The sequence below is a fragment of the Setaria italica genome, chromosome III (assembly GCF_000263155.2).
Source record: "Setaria italica strain Yugu1 chromosome III, Setaria_italica_v2.0, whole genome shotgun sequence".
Taxonomy (NCBI): Eukaryota; Viridiplantae; Streptophyta; class Magnoliopsida; order Poales; family Poaceae; genus Setaria; species Setaria italica.
The window spans coordinates 26,805,064-26,830,423 of record NC_028452.1 but is presented as its reverse complement, the minus strand read 5'-3'; the positions used below and the strand labels follow the sequence as shown (position 1 = coordinate 26,830,423).

At 43.6% G+C, this 25,360-nt stretch overlaps 1 protein-coding gene across 3 annotated transcripts; it reads right to left on the bottom strand.

Moving 5' to 3' along the window:
• Nucleotides 1-14,824: 14,824 nt before the first annotated feature.
• LOC101774849 (NADP-dependent malic enzyme, chloroplastic) lies at nt 14,825-24,545 on the bottom strand. Of its 3 annotated transcripts, XR_002677052.1 has the most exons (9): nt 24,069-24,545; nt 23,414-23,622; nt 23,252-23,323; nt 23,079-23,162; nt 22,850-22,948; nt 22,636-22,683; nt 22,139-22,341; nt 15,439-15,601; nt 14,825-15,340 (listed from the first exon to the last, which is right to left on the bottom strand). XR_002677052.1 is itself a non-coding variant. In XM_022825398.1 (8 exons), the coding sequence occupies exons 3-7, from the start codon at nt 23,294-23,296 to the stop codon at nt 22,174-22,176; spliced, it is 444 nt and encodes a 147-aa protein (XP_022681133.1). In that variant the 5' UTR covers nt 23,297-23,323; nt 23,414-23,622; nt 24,069-24,538; the 3' UTR covers nt 14,825-15,340; nt 22,139-22,173. The 3 variants fall into 3 exon arrangements, 2 of the variants coding, with proteins under 2 accessions (XP_022681133.1, XP_022681132.1); XM_022825398.1 differs by lacking the exon at nt 15,439-15,601 and having other exon boundaries at nt 24,069-24,538; XM_022825397.1 differs by lacking the exons at nt 14,825-15,340; nt 15,439-15,601 and adding an exon at nt 20,796-21,380 and having other exon boundaries at nt 24,069-24,538.
• Nucleotides 24,546-25,360: the final 815 nt, after the last annotated feature.

The following is a 25,360-nucleotide window of genomic DNA, read 5'->3' as shown; positions in this document are numbered from 1 at the left end:
TTAGATGGAGTTCTGGTAAGTACGTAATGGGAGCAAAAGTTCTCTCTCACAACTCTACACGTCAAAGATAGAAGTAATTCAGATAGCACACTGTTATTATTAAACACGGGTGCTTCTTCACATAATAAACAACCACCTCCTTTTAAATTTGAACGAGGTTAGTTAATTAGATATGGCTTTCGTGATTGGCAATCACAAACCAGGGGGAGATATGGCTTTCGTGATTGGCAATCACAAACCAGGGGGACCACTGCTATGGAAAAATGGTAGAATAAAATTAGATCCCGCCGGAAATTTCTTAGAGGATGGGAGCTGGCCAAAATAAAAAGGAAAAAAGATATTAGTTTCGATGATCGATGATCTAGATAAAAAGACAGAAACTAATGTACTCTCTAATTAGGACTTAGATTTCAAGCATTACCTCAATGAACTATTAGTTCACCTCTTGAGGGAAGAAGAAATTAAATGGTACGAGAGAGCTAAAACTAAAGACCTCTTGGAAGGTGATGATAACACCTAATATTTCCATTTGGTTGCTAATGGTAAATATAGAAATAACGCATCTTCAAATTAGAACAAGAAGATGGGGTGATAGTGGGTGATGCTGAATTAAAAGCTTATATCACAAACTATTATAAAGGACTATCTGGATCACAAGAGGAAAATAATTTCACCCTAGTGGAAGACTAGAATCAAGATATACCTCAGGTCATAGAGGAGGAGAATAACCCCCTCACATCTCCCTTTACAGAATGAGGTAAAAGAGGTAGTGTTCCAAATGGAACATAATAAAGCCCTTGGTCCAGATGGTTTCCCAACAGAATTCTATCAAGTGTTTTGGGACATCATAAAAGAGGACCTTTTAGATTTATTCACTGATTTTTTTGAAGGGCGCCTTCATTTGTATAGCCTCAATTTTGGAGTAATTACTATTCTCCTAAAAATAAAGGAGGCAACAAAAATACAACAATATAGGTCCATTTGCTCGCTTAATGTAAGTTTTAAGATTTTTACCAACGTTACTACCAATATACTCATGGGGGTAGCCAACAAAGGTAGTTCGACCTTCTTAAACGGTATTTATGCCAGGTTGGAATATTATGTAAGGAGTAGCTATCCATGAATTACATACTAAGAAGCTTAATGGGATAATTCTTAAAATCTACTTGCCTATGATAATTTAAAATGGTTTTTCCTCCAGCAAACTCTTCAAATGAAGGGATTTTGTCAGCAATGGTGCATATGGGTTGAAAGATTTATTTCAAGAGGAAGTGTAGGCATCAAAATCAATGATGATCCTGGACACTACTTCCAAACAAAAAAGGGGTTAAGGCAAGGAAATCACATGTCACCTATTCTTTTTAATATTATGTCAGATATGCTCTCTATTTTGATAAAGAGGGCAAAAGATGATGGTCAAATCAAAGTGTTCATTCCCCATCTAGCGGAAGATGGGTTGTCAATTTTGCAATATGCAGATGATACAATCCTGTTCATGGATCATGATTTGGAGCAAGCAAAAAATTTAAAACTGCTGCTCTGTGTTTTTGAACAATTATTAGGACTTAAAATTAACTTCCACAAAAGTGAGATCTTCTGTTATGGAGAAGCTAAACATTATGAACAAGAATATACTAGATTGTTTGGTTGTGGGCTAGGATCCTTTCCTTTCAGATACTTAGGTATTCCGATGCATATTGGAGTATAATTGAGGAAATATTCAAGCGCAAATTAAGCTCTTGGAAAGCTAAACACCTATCCTATGGCGACAGGCTAGTTTTACTAAATTCAGTTCTAAGCAGCCTCCCCATGTTCATGATGTCTTTCTTTGAAATTTTGAAGAGCATCCTTAAAAGATTGGATTTTTATAGGTCCAGATCTTTTTGGCAAGACAATAATGACAAACAAAAATACCACCTTGCAAAGTGGGACCTCCTGTGTCATCCTAAAGATCAAGGGGGTCTAGGAATACCTAATCTCTGGATTAAACACAAATGCCTTCTCTGTAAATGGATTTTTAAATTTCTTAATGAAGATGGTACATGGCAGACCTTACTCAGAAATAAGTATCTAAGTACACAATGTTTTACTCAGGTTCAGTTCAGATTAAACCTGGTGATTCACATTTTTTGAAAGGTCTATTAAAAGTCAGGGAAGACTTTCCGGGGTGTGGGATATTTAAGATAAAAGATGATTCACAAATCAGATTTTGGGAGGACACCTGGGTGGGCTCTAAACCTCTTAGAGAGTATTTTTCTTGCCTTTTCAATATAGTTAATTATCCCCATGATACAGTGGTAAACGTTATGAATCAAAATCCACTTAATATTTCCTTTCGAAGAGCTCTAACAGGGGATAAATTAAATTCTTGGCACAACCTAGTAGCCAAAATATCCTTACAACAACTTTCACAAGGGAGCAACAACTTTACCTAGGACCTACATCGACACGGATGTTTTACAGTTTAGTCTATGTATAAGTATTTGATGAATCAGGGTACCCCTTTCACCAAAAAATTTATTTGGAATCTAAGAATTCCTCTAAAAATAAAAAATATTCCTTTGGCATCTCCAGGGAGGTGTAATTTTAACAAAGGATAATTGAGCTAAGAGAAATTGGGTTGGAAGTCAAAAGTGTTGTTTCTGTGATTGTAATGAAACAATTAAACATCTCTTTTTTGACCGTTGTCATTGTCAAGATTTGCGGATCGAGACTTAGACTAGTAAATTTCTTTTATGCGCGTAAGGCTTCGGATGGTGGCGTGGGAGACACGGAGTTAGACTGGTTCGGGCAAAGGAAAGCCCTACGTCCAGTATCGGGAGCCGCTCGTGTTACCCACGCGGGGTTCTGTAGTAGGGGTTACAGTAGTGCGAGAGAGGGAACCGATCCCAGGTCTCTTGAGAGTGCGCTCGTGCTCTAAGTGGGTGCGGGTGTGTTCTATTTGCTTGAGAGAGACTCCCCTGTCTCAGGACCCCCGGTCCTCCTTTTATAGCGCGAAGGGGGAGCTCGGGGTTACAGATGAGCCATGCATGAGGAGAAGTAAAAGAGATAAGCTAAATAGAATATAACATAAGGAGAGGGTCCCAGGGCCGCCGCTCTCGCTCCGGCCTCCGGTCCCTGTCAGCGCGTCCGTCGAGGGAGGGCGATTTCTTCTAGATCCTGTCGATGATCTCCCCGGTTGTCGTTGCTGCCGAGCACGATGATGATCCTCAGCCTTGGCATCTGTGCCCGCCGGGGAGGAGGGCCGATTCTGTTACCCTGCTGATTACCCGTGAGACGCGGATGTCGCATCCATGTCATCGGGAGCGCAGGGCGCGAGAGCAAGCGGAGCGCCCTCCTGTGCCGTTCGGCGCGGGCCATGAGTACCCTGCGGCAAATCAGAGGGAGCCGCGGCCACTGCAGCTCGCGCCGCACAGCCGCGCATGGGTATTCGTGACCGGTTACGTTGGGGGCGCCACTCCCTTTCTGCTTGACAGGGCCGTGGCGCATTTATGGTGAGGTCGATAGGGGGACCCACGAGATCGGCACCCTGATCCTCCAGTCCGTGCCCGAGGCGGATATTTGTCTCGTGGACCTGAGCGAGTCCGACCCCGCGCCCAGGGTTAGGCGAGGCGGAGTTTTTGCGGTGGGGCTCGGGCGCTCCCGACCTCGGTCCTCTGGGTCGGGTGAGGCGGAGTTTTAGTCTTCAAGGGGTCGGGAACGTCCGACCCCGGGAATCCGGGTCGGGCGAGGCGGAACGTGGCCTCTCCCTCCCATATTGGGCCGACGGCAATCTTGCCACCTTAGACGGGCCTGGGCCTTTATGTTTTGTTGATTCCATGGGCTAGGGGAGATCGTTAATATTTCCCCCCAACAACCGTCAACATGCTAATACCATATGAAGAGTTGTTCATGTTGCTACTGGGTTAATCCCACCTAGATCAATAACACATATGCCTAGAAATTGGTTAACGGACATATGAAAGAAGGATAAAAAATTAATCTTTGTTCGGGTTGCAGCTGTTAGGTGGGCTATTTGGTGCACTGTAACGACTTGATTTTTCAGAAAAAATATTTTAATTTTTTTATGCAGCTTGTTTTTTAGAGGAGCAATTGGCTACGGCTATGGTCCCTACTGCAGCGTGAGGACACAAAGGGAGATCGTCCGTTCGGCAAGCAAAGCATTGGAGGTTGTTGCTTTAGATATTTTTACCAATAATGGATGGAGAAGCAATAATAGACTCTGCTTTTGAATTTCTCTATTATGTGTGTGCTCATTTCCCTAATTTATTATCAGCTTTTATGCTGAGAATGATGTAAAAACTTTGCTGCGTGCGGAAGCTGGAAACAATTTCCTTTTTCTAAAAAAATGTACTATTCGTTAGTTGGTTGACAGTCTCATGAGACTGCGATCTATTTTGTAGCTAATCCGGAAGCACTGATATGTCGTCTTTGGATACGAGCTACTAAACTTTAGGAGGGTCACATCGGATGTGCGGACGCTAATTAGGAGGATTAAACATGAGCTAATTATAAAACTAACTACAGAACCCCTATACTAATTCGCGAGACGAATCTATTAAGCCTAATTAATCAATCATTAGCAAATAGTTACTGTAGCACCACATTGTCAAATCATGGACTAATTAGGCTTAATAGATTGGTCTCGCGAATTAGACTCCATCTGTGCAATTAGTTTTTTAATTAGACTATATTTAACACTCCTAATTAGTATCCAAACATCCGATGTGACAGGTACTAAAGTTTAGGAGTACGTTTCCAAACACCCCCTAAGCCTCTATTCTATTGGGTGGAACCAATATAGAAGAGCATCATTATTATGAAAGATACTCTTCTCCGAATCATTTGGGCATTAATATGGAAGGGTCTTAAGGACATCTCGCTTTACAAAACATTGTCTTTGCGGAAAAGTGAATCTATAGTTGCTTTAGCCAATATTATTGATATATTCATTCAGATTATCAACTGGCGCGTCGAAAAGGAACATACACAGATGGACTGATATGATAAGATGGTCATCCAGAGAGAGTGGACAACTTTTGTATGCTCACAGAATCTGTAATGTGTTATGTGTTAAGATATCTACCACACCTGAATATAGAAATACATGTGTTTTATCTTCAAACGTGGTACAGTGAAGGGACAAGTGAGGCCTAATTCCCATTGATTCCTTTCAGTGCTTTCACATCAGTTTCAATCGTGCAGTGAGATTAATCTTCGGTTCACTTTTTCTGTGAGGATATCGGTAGATACGGAATCTATTGAATAAGTTTACAGTTTGTTGACCCCTTTTCCAGGAGCTGGGAAATGAAGTCACTTTGTCATATCTTTACAAAACCAACTGTAGTTGACATTGCGTTAGTGATGAGCTTAATTAACGAGACTCTAAAAATAAAAAAGAGGCACGTCATCATCATTCATCACTAGTAGAGAACTTACTTTCCATCCAACCCCTTTTGTTCCGGTTAACATTGGACCCATAACTAAAGTGGTTTTAGTCCCGGGTCAAAAATGTGCCACCGAAAATCATCGAAGGGGGAGCTTTATTCCCGGTTGTAAATACCAACCATGACTAAAGCTCCCTTTAGTCCCGTTGTAACAGCTAAAAAAATCTGGCATCGACGCGCCCCCTATCCCGGTTGGAAATTCCAACCGGGACAAAAGCCTGTCCTGGTTGGTAATTCCAACCGGAACAAAAGATTTAGTCCCAGTTCGAATTACCAACAGGACAAAAGGGGAGCCTTTAGTCCCGGTTGGTGGCTCCAACCGGGACAAAACTCCCTCCCCACGCGCCCCCCTCTCTCCACATTAATATCTTCTCCTCTCTCTCTCCTTTTCCTTATCTCTCTCCTTTTCCTTCTCCACCGGATCTGGCCTATCTCTTCCCTCTCCTCCTCTCTCGCGCAGGCGCCCCCTCCCCTCCTTCTCTTCCTCTCCCGCCCCTCCCCCTCTGCTGCCCCTCCCTTTCCCCCTCTGCTCGCCTCTCACTGGCAGTGAGGAGCGGCAACGGGGCGAGGGCGGGTGGCGACGTGTAGGGGAGCCGCGCGCGGGCGGGCGGGCTGGCGGTACGGGGTGGAGCAACGTTAGTAGAGCGGGATGGAGTGGAGCGGCACCGGCGGTGCGGGGCAGAGCGGAGGTGGGCGGCGGCGGTGGGCGGAGGCAGAGGCGAGCGGCGGCTGGGCGGCGCGGGTGGCCTGCGAGCGTGGGGCGCATGCGCTTTTTTTTTTATTTTTTTTCGAAAATGTTTAGTTCCGGTTGGTGATGCTAACCGGGACTAAAGGGGGTTTTTAATCTTGGGTGGATAACCAGGGACTAAAGAATCCTATTTTATCTCAAAAATTTAATTCCAATTAAGTATTGGAAAGATATGACCCTTATCAATCGAGACTAATACTCAGTTTTATACATGTGCTCGTCACCGTCGTCTCAACAGGATAACTGGGGACAGGCTCTAAAAAGTGACCCTCTACCCGATGTTGAGGCTATTTGGTTCCCAACCTCAACCTTGGCTTGCCACGCCAAGATGCGGCGCGCAATAATATGCGTGGCTATTTGATTGGTTGGAGCGAAAGATTTGGCAGCCACAGATAAAATAACACAAAAGCTGAAGCGCTCCCGCCGCAGAGTGTGGCGCCAATTTTCAGCACCTAAGCTGTAGCGCTGCCACACTGCTGCGTGGCAAGTTGTGATTGGCTACCAAACAGCTTCCTTGTCCGTATATTTGTCCCTGTGAACAGGCAAGATTGGTCAATAAGGTCCGGTTTGATTCCGAGGACTAAAGTTTTAAAGTTTAATTCCTATTACATTGAATGCTTAGATACTAATTAGAAGTATTAAATATAAATTAATTATAAAATTAATTGTACAGACGAAGGCTAATTCACGGAACGAATCTATTAAACCTAATTAGTTCATGATTTGACAATGTGATGCTACAGTAAACATGTGCAAATCATGAATTAATTATATTTAATAGATTCTTCTCGTGAATTAGCTCCATCTGTGTAATTAGTTTTATAATTAACTCATGTTTAGTCCTCCTAATTAGCCTCCTAAGATTCGATATGATACGGACTTAAACTAAGTTTAACCAAACACCCCGTAAGCGAGTGCATCGTACCATCGCAGTCAAAAGATGCCGTGAGCTAGCTGCTTGGAGCCCCTCTGTCGCTTTCAAAGGTAAGCAATTCGTGTTGCTGAGTACTATTAAGTGTGTAGCTGGGGGCCTCAAGTTTCCGTCACGACTCGAGTTGTAAGTTACTGTATATTTGTACCAGCTCTGTGTATTAGAAATCAACTTCATGATAATGGCAGCCTGAAATTTGACCTTTTGAGATGAAGCTGTAAAAGGTGTTTTGCATTTTGGTTAGCCATTTCCTCTAAATAACAATTTGGTAGAGGCAGGGATGTTTTGTTCAATCTTGGTTTGGATATGCTCTTATCATGATTTTGGAGCGTTTCAGCACTAAGATCTTCGGGACCTGATGAAATTTTTCATTGAAAACAAGGATTATACTATTTATTACTTATTTCTTTGATTTTTATTTTAGGAAAATATTTTCTGCTGTTTTTGTTATGAACTACGTATGGAAATATGAAGTGAAGAATCAAGCCACAGAGGAGACACACGATTTAACGTGGAAAACCCTTTCGATGTGAAGGGGAAAAACTACGGGCACCAGCCAGCAACAATCTCACTATCTCAAGAGTTTTGGGTTACACGCCTATGGCGGCTTACAAGAGAATCAAGTCTCCACAAAACCCTACCAAGGGTGTATATGCTGTACCGTCAGAAGCCCGGCCTATATCCTGAAGTGAATTTGGAACAACTCCAACAGTTTTAGTACATAGAGCTGAGAGCAATAGGATAACTTTGTCCCGGGAAAATATTTTCCTGGTCGTCATTTTCTTTTCCAAGAGCATCGTATCAGCATCACTCACCATATTTACCACACCAATTAATCGGTCGCGGGCATCCAATCTGTTTTTCATAATGTTGACCATCTTACAATTCTTGACGTGAAGGTACCTTGTGAAAAAAAGGAAAAGTAAAGCATATCTTCGCTTGTTTCACCTCTTTGCACGATTGGAAACACACAAAGGATATATAAATACCCCCTGACTAATCCTGCATAAAGGGAAAAAACATCCTACTACTTTAGATATATGTATACGGTAAAAGAAACCACAGGAATCCATCTTACCATTCGTTCCATTTTACTCAAAAAGTTAGATTTGTCAGCACAGTTAAATTTTAAATTCCATGAAAGATGTAACAATTTTTTTGTTTGTTTCCAAAGAGTTTTTTTACCGGTCATTCCTCGAGGAGCAACACCATGAACTGTAACTTTTGACTTTCAGCTAGCACTGACACTGAAGAGTGGAATGTACCGCTCACACTACCTCTTTAGTGGAGCTACCACGATTGAATAGTTAAATCAGAGGCTAAGAACCTTGAGAGATATTCTCGAAGAATGAAAAAGTATTTGAAGATACAAACATGGGAAGAGAAACGAGCGCTTGCGCGGTGCGTGAGATTTGAATCCACGACCTCAAGCCTCACACGTAGTTTCCTTATCATCTCACTTACACGGCACATTTGATTGAGTAGGGAATGCGATCCTTTTGTAGTAACTCGTAGGGGACCCTTTAGTCCCGGTTGGTATTAGCCCTCGGAGGCTTTAGTTCGGGTTTGTAACACCAACCGGGATAAAAGGATTTAGTCTCAGTTGGTGTTACTAACCGGGATTAAAGGTGTCTCCACGGACGAGCTTTTTATTGAGGATCACCTTCAGTCCCGGTTGGTGCTCTTTAGTCCCGGATCCAAAAACAACTAAGATTTTTGTTGAGAATGAAATGTCGTTTTTCTACTAGTGAAATCTTATATACCTTTTAAGGCACCCAGATCATCCCTACTTTTCTTGCCTTACTGCTTCTAGATTCTTAGGATCCATAGCCCTTTTGCATTTTCTTCTCTTTCCCCTTTTGCCATTTTATGTTATCCAGCATATCACTTATGATATACAAAAGTGCATGTGCAGAGCATTCGAAATCTTCAAAAGGCCAACTCCTGATCATGTCCAGATCTTCGACATATTTCATACTTCTCACATAAAGGCACTACTTTATTTTGGATTAATTTGAAAAGGAAGGAGAAAGAGCCCCAATATTCGTTCAGAATTGTATGAATTCAGAATAAAGTTACAATTAACAGTTTCATCTCAGGAGATCTCTCACTTTCGGCGTCAACAATCAGGTTGTAAAGTAAGAACCAGAGAAATCTGACATATGTTAAACTTTAGCTTATTTGTGATACACCCTGTACAATATACAGTGAAATGATGCATTTTCAACAGCAATTCTTGCATACCTATGAGAATTTAGTATAGTGGTTGCCCAAGTAGTCTTTGGATACCAAAGCCGGAAGGTCTTCCTTGGCACCGAAACAGGGATGTTTCACATCAAGGGACTAACTCTAGTTATTATGACTTGATTGGAAGAAAGTTTATTTTACTACCCTCGTCATTCCATTTTGTCCAGTTCGATTTACTCCCTTCAACAATTTCAGTTGACTGCTTTGATGAAGCTAAGGCATACCGGTATCTATTCATTTCAGATCTAAAACACTGTAATGATAAAATTGGACTCTTTGGTATTCTCAAAATTAAAGTTTAGACTATTTTAGGAAAACTAGAGCTCCAGTTATGGCTGTTTTAGTAGGACTGTTCAACTGTTTTTGTTTTTGTTTTTTGATCACTATAAAGTTGTACATTTTAAAGTTATCTTTTAGATGTCAGAAAATAGGATATTTGGGCCATCATGATTAAAGGATAAGAAAAAGGGAAACAGTGGTGCTGTTGTATGTTTAGAAAAGCAGGTATTGACATTGGGGTGTCGAGTTCGAGCATAGGAACGCTTCAATTGGATTACAGCATGCTTAAATGTAGGGATGTGGTCTACTCCCCATGTTATTGATGTATAAATCACCCCACCTAATTTTAGCACCATGCACTAAACAATATGATCTGAATTTGAGGTTATTCATTTACCTTCAAATATCTACCTCATGGCATCACAGTATTATTATCTTGTCTTATGGAAGTGTGGTTTCATGTGATTTTTAATCTTTGCACTGCATTTATGCATTTACACTATCCTTGTTGATTTTCATATGGATTTATGTCTATGCCAGCAAGCATTACACCGATAACAAGGCACCTTGAGAAAATAGAAATGTCGTTGCAGCCCTCCTAACTTTGCTATGTTAGGGGGTCTACTCATATGGCATTGCTATATAATTAATAGATCTTGTTTTTCTCTTTAGTGAGGCTGCTTACTATGGATTACACCATGAATTAAGTTATCATAACATTCTAGAATTTAACTATTATATAATACATTTTTCTTGCTAAGGTTTTTTTAAACCTCATGTGCTTGTTTTCCTCTGAAGGTGCCTGAGCTCGGAGGATGAGTTGCGGGATGGGATTCATGTGTGTACATTTCTTGCTATAGAAACTTATTAGACATGTGTTGTTGTAATTAAACATGGAAGTTGGCATTTAGTAATGTCTTAGAGTAGCTAACTGGCGTTGTAATACAACTTTGACATTGGAGTATTTATTTGCAGTTATCTAGTAATCCCTTGCAGTAGCTAGTTTGTACTTTATATGTGTTCTCTTTATGTTACAGAGAGAGAGAGAGACTTAATTTGTTATTCAATCTATATGGCATTTGATGTTTCTGCATTATCTGTTTAAGATAAAATGTGTTGTTTTTATGCCTCTGATTAGACATGTTAAATTAGATGTTGTAGCATAGAGTGGTAATGCCCAAGTATGTTGTTGATGTGTTGGAGTGTTACAATAGAGGTGGTCACTGTTGGCACCCCTTAGCCTTATAGATAAATTCTCAAGCGTATAGATACCGATGTACCTTTCATCTCAGATTATTACATAGTTTCGATTGCCATGAGGAACATATAGTGCAATAATATTGAACTAATCCATCCAAGGAAATGGTATAGTGATGATGAAGAGATAGAGAAGTAAGATAGGTAGAGGTGGGTAGGAAGGGTGCTTGCAAAGCAAAGCTAAATTCTTCTAGCAAACCAAGCAAATCAGAGATCACTCAAAATTGCTTACTTCAGCCATCTCGTGGACAGGGATGAGAAGGGGAGAAGGCAAATCCATCCCTAGCTTCTACGGAGCGGAACCATCGTGGTGGAATACATAGACCAGATAGAACTTGTAAGGAACTAGGTCCCATTAGGCTATTATTTGTGATTTTGGTGATTGAGTGACATCATAGTTATTTGGACTAATGGCTTTTCTAGCATGTACCTTGTAGGTTTTACAGGTCCCAAGAATGCAAACCAAACTATGGCAAGGTCCAAATGATGGTATCCTTGATATCTAAATCATGGTATTCAAGTATCCAAGTTATGGTATTCAAGTGATGAAGCTATGGTATCAAAGATAATTCTATGGTATTCAAGTGTCAAACGACAGAGAAAATCCAGAGATAAAAAATCAGTACCATCGGATGTTCCGATGGTCCGTCGGAGCAACCATCGGAGCAAGTACTACAAGAAATCTTTCGACTAGTGACGAACCCAACAGTGTCATAAATGTGTTTTTTGCATCATAAACTGTAATTTATGATGCGGGAGTGACGAAAACCCTTTGTCATTAGTTGAGCGTCATAAACCGCGACTAGTGATGTTCCTTATGACGACATGAGGAATGAAAATTCATTCCACATGTCGTCATAAACTGACTCCTGCGTATCATGCCACGTTGGACCACAGTCTGATGTGGCATGATGGTTGTGACAAACTGTTTCGTCATAGATTGAATTAGACCCAGTTCTTGTTGGACCGAGCCCAATAATTGATGTCATCATAGATTAATTTAGGCCCAATTCTTGTTGTGCCAAGCCCAATAATTGCTGATGTCAAAACATGGTTTAGGTCCAATTCTTGTTGGATCAAGCGCAACATATGCTGACGTTACCCAATTCTTAATGGATTTAGCCAAATATTTGCTAGCATCTTAATTTTTTTTAGTCGACAAAATAATAGGCCGAGGGGGAGAGCTCACGAAATTTTTGGCCCAGCTATTTTCGGGTGTAGCCTAGGTAGTGCTTAACTAAAACATAATCTAATTTTATATTATATACAAATCAAATCTGTAATTGATATCACAATTAATCTGTATATACCACACATACAAATAAATATTTCTCATCACACTTCACAAATTATTATTCATGACCAAAGAACAAGCATAAGCATATTATCCATAAGAGATCACAAACCACTACACATGATATGTCTCTGACCAAGAACAAAGCTGGCCTAGAAACACACTGAGCACAAACCACAATACTCACAAACCAATACAAGTAGCTAGGAGGACATGAGCAGATGCCTAAGATACCCATTGACCTTACCCTTTGAAGTTTAGCAGTTGATGAAGGAGGTACTCAGTTTCTCTTACTGCTTTCTTCAAACTCTCAATCTCATTAGACTGCATTTTCATTGCTGCATCTGAAGCTTGTGCCTTCATCTTCAAGTCACTCAACATTTGCTCCTATTCAACAACTTGTTGTCTTAGTTCTGCAACTTCTTGTAGCCCTCCCAAAGAAACTTCAAATCTTGAGCTTGTAGCTGAGGCTGGCTGCACGGCCACATAATCAAGGAAGAGACTTGACTGCAAATCATGAGGACCAAAATTTGGTACTGCAACATTTTAGCCTACAAATGAAAGGAGTAGAAGACAAACTTCAATCTTAAACAAAGAAACTGAATAAAGTAAAGAATACATGAGCAAGATAATCACTTGTTTAGTTACATACCACGGCATATGATTGAATTTTAGTAATGTAGGAACGTGGTACTAGGACCTGCATAATAAGTATTTGGTTAGTTGTCTTATATATAAGGAACATAATGTACCGTGACCATACAAATGCAGATGTCAGCCTTGCAGATAGATCTAGAGCGGCCAAGGTAAGAGGAGGATCTAAAATCTAACACAATACACCGAGAAATTTACTTTTTGCTAAAGAAATACTCTAGCAGCATAGGGGCCGTGGCCAAATCTAGGCGTAACTAGGCTCCGCTCCAAACAAAAATAAAATTGAGCAGAGTGCTCTCCGTTGAAGCAAATTTAGATCCAGAAAATTGGAGGGGACTACAGAGAAAAGAAATGAGATTGTCACTTGTGGATCTCGAAGATGCAGTGGTGCATGGTTGGACGGGGTAACCGGTGCTTGCGCGACATCCTCACTCAACTGCTCAGTTGCGCAAGCATGGGCGTAGCCGCTGCAAGGACACTGAGATGTTCCTCCAAGAGTGCCGTAGACCATGCCGCACCTTGATGCCCGGCACCCATGGAGTTTGCCACCGCCGCTGAGGTATGCCGCAGCCACCAAGGTCAGCTGCCACTGTAGATCTAGTTGGAGTTTATAGCTAGCAAAGAGGAGAGTGCTGATTTTGGAAATACAAGATGGGAGTTTGGAGGGGCACTATGGTAGCCATGTTTTTATTATTTGGGGGGAGGCGAGGGAATACAGAATTTGAAGATCCCACTTTCAAGTTTCTGGGCGCGAAATAAAAATTTGGTAAGCTGCACTTGCTGCAGGGTCACTAACAAGATTGTACGCTCTTATCGGACCCATTTGTTAGCGAAGCTAGGTGTGTTTCATCTTGCATACAACATAGGCAGAAGACGAATATATGGAAGAGGCCCACCCTTCAGTGAACCTGGGTGTGTTGCTAATCGCTGACCACAAAGGGGAACAACTGCTTTCTCCAACTATAATGCATACGCATCTATTTTTTTAACTCATATGGATGTCAGGATTTTTCTTCCTTTTATACTGACCAAAGCGCACTCGTGTACCCGCCGAATATTTCGCATGCCTACCCTTGAATGAAAGCCTGCATATTCCACCCTATACTTGTGGCAGGATTCCTGATCAGTGTAGGCACATATTCTGAGCATCCTACGTATTTTCATGGCTATTGTAATCCTGTGAGGCATGAGCTGAGAGAAGGAGCACTGCATTGTTGATCAGTCATGGTGCTTCAATAAATGGGTGTGCTCCTAAGATCTTTGCTCATCGGCTCTTCATCTTACATGCATTGTTTAGTGGTTGTGCTAGGCGATCTACTTGGTTCTGCACTCTGTGAGAGGTGAGCTCATAGCTTCCGCATCTTCCCGACAAGAAATCTTCCGACCTATGACGAACCAAAAAGTGTCATAAACCGTGATTTATGACGAGGGAGTGATGAAAACCCTTCATAGAGTGTCATAAACAGCGACTAGTGATGTTCCTTAGTTCGCTACATCACTAAGATTATGACGCCTACGAATCATCAAACAAAAATGTCATAAATCGGTTCCTACTATTTTGCCACGATGGACAAAATTTGATGTGGCATGACAATTGTGACTCATTGTTTCATCATAGAATGGATTTGTCCCATTTGTTGTTGGGTTGAGCCGAAAATTGTTCTCATAGGCTAATGTTGTTTAGATAGCCCAAAATTGATTCCGGTAGGCCTATTTGTTATTGGGTTGAGCCCAAATTTGTTCCCACAGGACAATGTTATTCAGATAGTCCAAAATTGATTCCGGTAGGCCCATTTGTTGTTGGGTCGAGCCCAAAAGTTGTGCAAATTGTTTGGGACCCTTTTAGTCTTGATTTATGAATGAAATTGACTTTTGGCCCAATTATATGTGGGCTAAGCCCACTTAAGACAAACATAAATTTAACCAATCGGGCCTAATAAATAATTTATTTCATTTCAATTCCGATGTGGTTGGTAAAAAAATAACTAGAACACATATATTTATGTATACAAGAAAACAAATTATTGTTCCCAATCGAGACAACCACTACCATATTGTTCATCACATATCACAAAGTATTAAAAGATAACTGTCTCACAAATAATAGAGATTAACAAAGCTGCCTCCATGTCATAATCTCAAGAGATAAAGTAGAGCATTGATCTTAACATTTTCCTCTTGTATAGGTTAGCAATCGATGAAGGAGTGCTTCACTATCTTTTGTTACCTTCTTCAAGTTCTCAATCTCGGCTGATTGCAATTTGAGAGTTGATTCTGATTCTTCCGTCTTCTTCTTCAAGGTAGCTAACTCTTGCTGGTCAGCAACAAACCATTGTCAAAGTTGTACCCCATCTTGTTTGTCGGTGTCAACTTGCTCCCTATCAACACTGTTGCACAAGGATTTGGTAGAGCTTCTTGAGTGCTCCGCTGTCTCATCCGGTTTTTTTTTCAGCAAGAAGCAACATTGATTTGAGAACTTCCATCTAGCAACAGTGGATCCGAAATTAGATTGTGATCTTGTAATTGATTTAAATAGAGGAAATAAGGAACATCAATAATGATCATGTGGTTAGTTTGTTACCCTGGAGATGGACTTAACAGGAGCGACTACAGATGTTGACCCTTTGGCCGGCTCAAATAGGATATAGTCAAACTTCAGTTGATGCATTTGTTTAAGTATAAATTAAGAACGGACAAATAACCAAGCATAAGAACATGTGGCAATGGTTGAGATCATCTGCAAACTGAAACAATTCCATCTATTAAGTTCTACAAAAAACTTCAGTTGATGTATTTGTTTAATTATAAATTAAGAGCGAACAAATAAACAAGAACAAGAACATGTGCAAAGGTTGAGATCATCTGCAAACTGAAGCAATTTCATCTATTAAGTTGTACAAACCACATAAACAATTTGACATAGCAAAAAAAATAATTCTTGGAAAAGGTGAAAGATAAAGGGGATCTACTGGAGCAGTAATTTTTCACCAACTCTACCAATACGGTACAACAAATCCACATTCCCCAATCTAACTACAATAGTGAAAGCCAAACAATATGGGGAAGCAATCTAATAATTTCATCTATTAAGTTCTACAAACAACATAAATAATTTTACATGGCATAAAAATAGTTATCGGAAAAGGTGAAAGATAAAGGGGATCTAGTGGAGCAGTAATTTTTACCAACTCTCGCAATAGGGTACAGCAGATCCACATTCACCAAAGCAGGCGAGTACAATATTGAAGCCAAAGAGCATGGTGAAGAAATCTAATAATTGAATTTAGCAATACAGAAGAGAAGGAGTTGCTGAATGCAGCCTCGATGGAGCAGCCCGGGCATGCACCTCTTCGTTGGTCTTCTTCACATGTAGTCGAGCATGGCAGCCGCTGGTGACAGCCTCGAGGAAGTCGACAGAGCAATGACCTCGAACCATCTCGTAGCTTCAAGCACGTCGCCGAGGAAGCCCGTCGCTAGTCCAGCTTGACGGCGTTGCCGAGGTCACACTTGTTGCCGCCGCCACAGATCTACTAGGGCTATTCAGTGGGAAGAGGAGAGAGGACTGGTTTTAGTCTTGAATCGACACATCCCTATAGTGGCAGTCATGAATGCCCGTTACCAGTCTTGAATCGACACATCCCTATAGTGGCAGTCATGAACGCCTGTTACTAGACTTGATTCCTACCCTTTGGCGGTATTTGGTCCGCCGTATTCCGCCTAAGCCTAGTCGCATCGACCAGTTCACGTTTTTCAGGCTTCTTTGGCATGCAATCCATGCCCTTGGTAGACCTTTTCAACCATGCACCACTGATGAGTTGGACTAGTCATGACATCCTGCACCGTGTGTCTGATAACATAATGACAACAATTAATCTCTTTCTCCAGATGAACGGTGGCAACATCTTTCTTTCATTTAACTCACATTCAAAAGGGAACCTATGACTCAAAATCTCGCATGAATGTCTTGTGTTTTTTGCTGGACAGTTCAGCGATTTGTACACATGCACACGTCGAGCTTATCCCGTGACACCCGTCGTGCACACAACCTATCGAATTTAGTAGCCTAGCAGTCCACCAGGGGTTACCTAAGTGGTAGATTTATAGGTAGGGAGGATTGCAAGATCAAGAACTCGAAGGTAATCACAAGAACACGAAGGTTTAGATAGGTTCAGGCCTCCGGAGAGTAACACGCTACGTCCTGTGTTTTGTTGGTTTGTATTGCTTTGCGCGAGTGCGAAGAATAGATAGGATGCCCTCAGAAGGCGCCCTTGGCCACCTTATATATGTTGACGACCTAGGGTTACAAGTCGGTTTGAATCTAATCTAGTCGGTTGTTACATGGAAAATAACCCGAGTCGGATTATAACAAGTATCCCACAATATCCGGGCTGATTTGAATCGCCCGGCCTCCTTGACTTATTCTCTAAGTATCTTCATGTCCTTAGCCCGCACGTTCTGGTCGGGCAGGCCCACTTGCCAGGGCCGGCCAGTATCCTGGTCGGAGGGGACCCATGGGGTACTGATATCCCTCAAGCCCCTGAGCGATATGTAGGCGAACAGGAACATGAGGACATCGCAGTGAAGCTTGGAATGTGGTCGGCTGAAGCTGCGATGGCGTCATAGTGACAGAGAGGCTGCACAGTGCTCAAAAAAGAAGAAAATTCGAGCGAACGCAGAGCCATACGCACAGAGCAAAGTCGAGCACCGAGTTGATGGATGTCGGGCATCCAGTAGGTCAAAATGAAGGACATGGAGGGCGTCGCAAGACGCACTCCATATGAAGTAGCCCCCGACATTGAATCGATTAAAATAATCAGTCCAATGGTCAAAAGCATAATGTAGCATGAACAAATTTATATGTACGAGGACTGGCGGAGCCGCAGAAGCACGCCGACTAGAAATAGGCACCCATCCCCCGAGCGCGAGGACTGGCGGAGCCGCAGAGGCACGCCGACCATAAATAGATGCCTAGCACCCAAGCGCGAGGACTGGCAGAGCCGCAGAGGCACCCAACCCCTGAGCGTCACGACTGGCGGTGCCATAGAGGCACGCCAACCAGAAATAGACACCCAACCCCTGAGTGTCAGTGCAAGGACTGGCAGAGCCACAGAGGCACGCCGACCTGAAATAGGCACCCAGCCCTCGAGCGTGAGCACGAGGACTAGCGGAGCCACGGAGGCACGCCGACCTGAAATAGGCGCCTAGCCCCCGAGCGTGAGCGCAAGGATTGGCGGAGCCACTGAGGCACACCGACTTGAAATAGGTGCCCAGCCCCTGAGTGTGATCATGAGGACTAACGGAGCCATGAAGGCATGCTGTGAAAAACATAACAGAAAACCCGCAGACTCCGTCCAGCACGTGCGCCGCAATAACGAAAAACCCGCAGATTCCATCGCTAGGTCACGCCGTCATCTTCAAAAGCCAAAGAGGCGCGGTCTCCATTTTCACTTGCATTCCATCTCACTCCCAAGCGCAGCCGCCGCCGCGCTTGAAAGCCTTAGGGCACGCCGTTGCATCCACCACTGCTGCCGCTGCCTAGAGTTAAATTTGTCGCTACCGTGTTGTCGTATGCGAACCAAAACCCTAGCGACCACCAGATCCAAATCGTGAGGGATAGAAATCGAGGAAATGGCCCAAGAACTAGCACCAGATCCAACCTCAGTCTGGGTAAACTCCATGATGACGGAGGAGCGCATCGAGGTGCTCGTCGACTGGGGTCTCCTGAGACCTAAGGCGCTGCTCGAATGGAAGGCGACCACCGAGTAGGAATTCTCTAATGAGGACAAGATGGAAACGGTGGTCTTCGCATCTTTCTTAGAGCGTAGATTTAGGATCCCTTGTGGGGACTTCATCCACAGATTGTTGAACTACTACAAAATCGAGTTTGTACACTTGAACCCCAACTCCATTCTTGATATCGCAGATTTTATCGACCTTTGTGAGGCGTACTTGGGCATTCCCCCCATTTCAATATGTGGAAGTATCTATATCAATTGAAAACTGTGTTGACCAAGGGGAAGCCACGAGTGATTGGGGGATGTGAATTTTTGCTGCGGACGAAGAGAGTCCATGAATATTTTGATTATTTGAAGCTTAAAGAGTCGAACAAAGGGTGGCATAAGGAATGGTTCATCATTGCCAATCAGAAGCCCGAGTTGCCACCCCGCCATGGATATGCAACCATAACAATGCTAGAGTGGTCAAACCAGCCGACCTCCACAGAGATGGTGCAGGTGAAGCAGCTGTTGGAGGAAATCGCCGACCTGACACTACAAGGATCCACCTCTAATGCCACGCCACATGATTGCAACACCACTAATTTGGTTGCCATAGGAGGGTCGTATTGCAACCTTTCCATAAAATGGTTGCAATATGTGCCTATAATGCAACAGACTAAATGTGTTGCAGTATGTGTGGTTTGTCGTTGCAATAGGCATGTGCTACTGCAACCATTTAAGAATTGTGTTGCAATTAGTTGGCATTATTGCCATTGCATTAGTATTGATTTTTGTTGCAATTACTTGGTGTTATTGCAACTATATTGGATTTGGTTGCTTTTGCTTGTAACTATTGCCATTGTTGTTCTGGGTTGCAATAATCTTCCATGGTGTTGCAATTGCTAGGTGGTTATTGCAACAAGAATTCCGAATGGATGCAATAGCATGTTCCTATTGCTACGGTTTTCTGGGTTGTAATAATCTTCTGTGGCGTTGCAATTGTTAGGTACTTATTGCAACTACAATCCTAAATGGACGTAATATCATGTTAATATTGCCATGATTTTTTTGTGTTGCTATAGACTACCTCTGATGCAACGGCCTAAAAGTCTTGCAATATACAAAAAATGGTTGCAATAGACAAAATGCTCCACGCATTTCTGAATAATATATTCTATCAAAAAAAATGCTCCACGAAGGATTTGATCTCAGGAACTAAAGTACAAGCAAAACCTCATCTATCACGGAGGTCCTAAGGGTCGTCGTGCAAACATCAACGCTCATCATCCCATCAATAGTAGGCCAATGCCCATCGTCAGGAGGCGAGTGCCCATCATCAGGAAGCAAAAGGAGCACCGACGACGACGCAGGCAGAGGAAGGCCGTAGCGCCGCAAACCGTGAGGTGCCCTGGTGCATCGGGCACCAACCACAAAGTCACGTCCAGACCAACGGCAGGCCGTGCGAATCGTGCAGACGGAGCAGTAGTTAGTCCTCGCCGAAGGTCCAGGAATCCATCTAATCTAAATGTACCGGCGTACTGCTATGAGCAGCTGATCTTTGGAGTCAGCAAGAAGCAGGACCCGGAGATCAACGCGTCCACATGCATGTATGTGAATCAAGCAACAAACCATGTACGTGCACATGCATCTAAAAGTAAAAGCTAGTAGTTGGGATATTTCCTACCGCCGATCTACATGGCGATGACTTACGGATCGGCCCTCTCCCTACAGTCGAGTGTCGTCCGACGTCATCATGCGCTGTCACGCACGCCCCTCGCAGAGACACGACTGCCGCAGCCGTCGTTGACACGTTCGCTGTACCCGAGCTATATTCACGGCCGCATAGGATTTTCTCTACACCGGCTTCGTGAGCGCTCGAAGGATGCGGCTAGCAGATTCCTACATCCCTACATGTCTACACGGGAGCATACGTGAACAGGAAATATTCTTTCTTTTATTTTTCCTTTCACTAGCAAAATGCCCGTGCGTTGCTACGGTAAAAGATCAATTGTGTTTTTCAAACTAATGACACCGTCCGGACGCACCAGAGCTGCCTCCCCAACCCCGTCCGCCCGCGTCGCGCCGCCCGGGCCGAGGCCGGGCGGCGCGGCTCGAGCGCGGCCGTGGTAGGCGGCCAGGGCCGAGGCGGCGCGGGAGCTCTCTGACAAGTGACGAATTTTTTTTTGGCAAAAGTCTTACTTGCTTTAATATTAGGTAGAGATAGAGATTATGTTCTGAGCGAGTTCAAAGCGCTTGCCCATTTCTTTCCAACTGACGTTGCGTAGTGCTAGAGCTTATCTCGCACAGACCACCTCCTCTCCTCGTTTCTCTCATCCTACTCGTTTCTTCCTCTTTTCACCATTGCTTATTTTTCCCTCATATCCCGGAGCTAGCAAAGCATGCGCTTCCTGCTAGGAGGTGGTGGCTCGGGTCACCAGTCAACACTCCCGAGCTCCCGAGCTCCGCCGGTGAGCTTGAGCATGACGTTGAGAGGGAAAGGAGGCAGCTTCTCTTCCCCTTCTCTTCTTCTGATCTTCTCATCTTTCTCTCTCGGCTTCTCCAATCCAGCGAGCGTAGCAGTGTGGCTGAGCAACGGTGGTGGCACCGCTGCGAGCGCGGCTCCTACACAAATCCAATGGCGGGCCGAGCGAAGCGCGGCAGCTGGAGAGCTACGGCGAAGCTCGCACGCGTCGGCGTTGCGGCCACGCGGCGTCGTCACTCGCAGCAATACCAGGCTTAACAGAGCACGGCCGGTCGAGCGGCCGGCCTGCCTAGCACAATTCAGTGGGAGCGGGCGGCGAACAGTCTACGTAAGAAAGCACGCAAATAAAACAATGAAATTAGATTCCATAGGATATAGGATATGAAGTAGATAATAGCAACAAAGGGAACGCCAGCATTATAAGAAACCAAGAGAAACAAATTGAGGAGTATTCATCAACATAAAGAAAACACCATTTTTTCAAGGTCAAGCAGTGAGAAAAACAGAAACAGAAAAAAAATGGCATCTCAAATAGCATTGCTAAATCAATCTAGTGGCACAAACTATGTGTTCCACCACAGACCTAACATTCTAAACTATCGGTTTAATAAACCTTGAAACAAAAAGGAAAAATGCATGAGTTGCTACTGGAACAGACCTAACATTCTAAACTATCGGTTTAATAAACCTTGAAACAAAAAGGAAAAATGCATGAGTTGCTACTGAGGGACTACTGCTACCCTTGCTGGGTAACATTTTAGATAGCGTATAAAAGTACAATAGTAACGAAAGCAATTTCTCCAACCAACCATCAGCATTCTTGGAAGGTTCAGAATAGTTCAGGATAACGATTGTGCTAATAGAAAGACCAATTTGTAATGGATATTCAGTTATGGTACTCAGAATTTGAAGAGTCTAACTTTGTCCAAAATAACACATGAAAAATAATGCACTGAAAATGGAGAGGAATTGACACAACGTGAGTTTTTGAAAAGGAAAAACAACTACACCATCAAACAGCTTTAGATTCTTTCGTAGCCTAAATACAATATGAATTGCGACATCCAGAATGGCTGGCATACCTCACAAGCAACAAGTCCAACAATGGCTTCTCATTTCACCACTGGTGAGAACTTCCTTTTGAAAGACAATGACTACCTTCTGCCAAATCCTGTCGCGCTTGTGAAGTTTCATTAAGATTATTGTCTTGAGAAAGCTCATGACTTGGACATGTATCAAGGCTGTTGATGGACCTGACATCTACCATAAATTTTTTTACCTTCACCTGCAAGGAAAAGGGAATTATTTACCCGGTAGAGCATACACCATGTTTAATGTAATGATTGTTTTTTATTGCAAAACTGAGAAGCAAATGCAACAGACATCAGTTACACCACTGTGAATCCTTGCTTTTGTGACGTATGTCTCATGGCACTATCACAGTTGGTCTAAGCATTCTTTTTTTTTCAAACACGCAGGAAAGCTGCATATCATTATATTAATTGGAGAAGATAGAGTCATACAGAGATCCAAACACACTCACACACCCCAAAACCTGGTTAAATGCCCGCCCTGTTACCTGTTTTGAAATCTGAAGAGCAATGAGTTCTGCTATGCCAGTTCCAGCCTGCAGTCAAATACATAATCAGAATCTTTTCTTCCGTGTCTCTAAAATGAAGAATCTCATTGATGGGAACAATTTCAATTCAACGGATATATTTCAACAGTTTGACGGCAAAGGGAAAAAAAAAATCCACCAAGATAAGCTATGAGGCTATCACAGTATCACTAACCTCCCCAGCACCAAGGAACAAATAAGTGTGCTCTGCTAGGGTCCCACCAACCACCTTGAGTGATGCTAACAAACCTGCAAGGACCACTGGTGCTGTGCCCTGCAATCATTCATATTTCCATATTGGTACAACCATAAAAGGCAACAGACTGGATGATGGTGATGACTCAATTAAGGATCACACCTGGTAATAGTAAAAAAGAAAAATATCATTGTTTGGTTCCATTTACCTGGATATCATCATTGAAAACAAGATGGCTCTTGCTATATTTTTCAAGCAGATCAAAATCATTATGATTGGCAAAGTCCTCAAACTGTAAAAAAAAAAAAACGGTTACATTTTGTGATAAGAGTAAATTGATCTGACATAGCAACAATAGTACACTGAAAGTCTCTGACTCACCTGAATGAGGACTTTCTCACCGTAGATTTGCACCACAGCGCTCATGAATTCTTCTATAAGCTCATGATATTCCTGCCATTAAGGAAAATGCACATGTAAGGCCTCAAGTGCCTGATATTTTGCCAACTCCTTACTTCCTGCAATCTTGTCGCAACTACATACCTTGCCAGTTGCACGTTTTTGCCGCAGTCCAATGTAGAACTCATCATTAAGCAGTTTCTCACCCAAATTAAAGCGATAAATGACCAAAATATGCAACCTGACAAACTTAAAAAATCCACTGCCACTCAAATTTTCATCTTCTTATTTCCTACATAGCGCCTTCCATCTTCTGAAGCCTTCCATCATCCCTTTTACTGGCACCTTGCCTCCTGAAAATGGACGGCAATATTTAATAATATGTTCACAAGTAAAATTTTCAAGCACCAGATTTAACTGACATATAATTACCAATTGGACAAAAACAGGGAGTGAAAATGACAAAATAATATTTACTGAATAAAACATCTGAATGGTGAAATAGGAAGATGATAACTACTGATAATACTGACAGGCTAGCATCTACACCAGATAATAGCTAGTGCCAAATTTGTCTGCACTACTTCATGAATAAAAAGAAACATAGGTTTTTCAGTTTAATCAATCTGACTAACCTTACATTTGTGAACCGGATCTACTTGACCCTATACCCGGCCAGCCCATAAATCTGACGAGCAGGGCATCTCAGCTATCCAATTAAGCAATCAAGCAACCCAAACAACACCTTGATTGGGATTTGTTTTCTACTGATGCACAAACTGAACGAGAGGGAAATTACCTAGGATTTGTGGAAGAGGATTGACCTCCGTGGCTGCCAACATGCTGCACTTGGCGGAGGCTGTCATGGTGAAGATTTCAGGTTCACGAATCCCTGATGTGGTGACGCGTGAGTTAGACCTCTCGGTGAAGAAGCCGTCCGTTTGCAGGGGCCGCCGGCCATTCTTCTCTAGGCCCGCCATCGAACGGCGCTGCTGTGCGGCCTACGCCGGCAACGCCGCAGAGACCTACCATAGCCACCGGCCACTCGCGATGAGATTGGAAGGGAGAAGTGAGGCGAGATATGGATTGGAGATTGGCGGGGAGCCTGGCGGGAAAGCTTGCACCACGCGGGAGATCGATAGAATCACAGGAGGAGCTCCACGCTTCGCACGGGATCGATGAGGAGGCCCTGCGGCGGTGCTGCTCGAAGGAGCGGAGGAACTCGAGCGCGGGCGGGCGGGCGGGCGGCGCGCCCACAGGCCTCCTCTCCTCCTCCCTCCGGTCCCCACCTCCTCTTCTCTCTCTCTCTCTCTCTCTCTCTCTCTCTCTCTCCCCGGCTCCTCCTCCCTCTCCCCCGGCCGAGGCGGGCGGCCGGGGCCAAGGCTGGGGAGGGGGCGGCGCGGGGAGGGGCGGCTCGGTCGGCGCGGGATGTGGAGGGCGGCGCGGTCGGGTCGGCGACGCGCCGCCGGGTCGGCGACGCGCCGCCGGGTCGCGCCGCGCCCAGGGGCTGCGTGGGGGCGCGCCCAATCCCCCGAAGAAAGAGAAGCTTTTTCCCCTAACCCCCTCCCTTCCCTCCTTTTTCCACCCGAGGCCCCGTCTCTTGACAATTGGACTGCGGGTTGATTACACAAAACATCAAGGGTTTTTCTGCAAAATTACCACGACGTACGAAAATCCGGGCAGAGGCGTTACTTGCTTTAATAATAGGTAAAGATAAGCAGCAGCTCTATTGTTTGTCCAAGGATTATTCTAATGAACCTTTTTTGTGTAACCACGATGCATGCATCCTCGCCTGCCTGCCGGTCCACACCGCGGTCGCGTGCACGATGCTCGCGAAGCACCACACCGGCCTCATCCGCGGCCCGAGTTCAGAGCCTCCACCATCGCCTCGGCGCGCGGCTGCCGCAACCGCACATCACGTATATCGCGACAGCGCTGTCACGCGCGTAAAATTCACCAACCAAAATCACTGGTTAAAAATCACTTTCAAAATCTTTCACTGCTTGAGCTCTCTAAAAATCCAGTCTTCCCAACGAATTCACCGTCCTAGCATCGAAGCCGACCACCGTCCATCCGTTTTCCCTTTTTCCC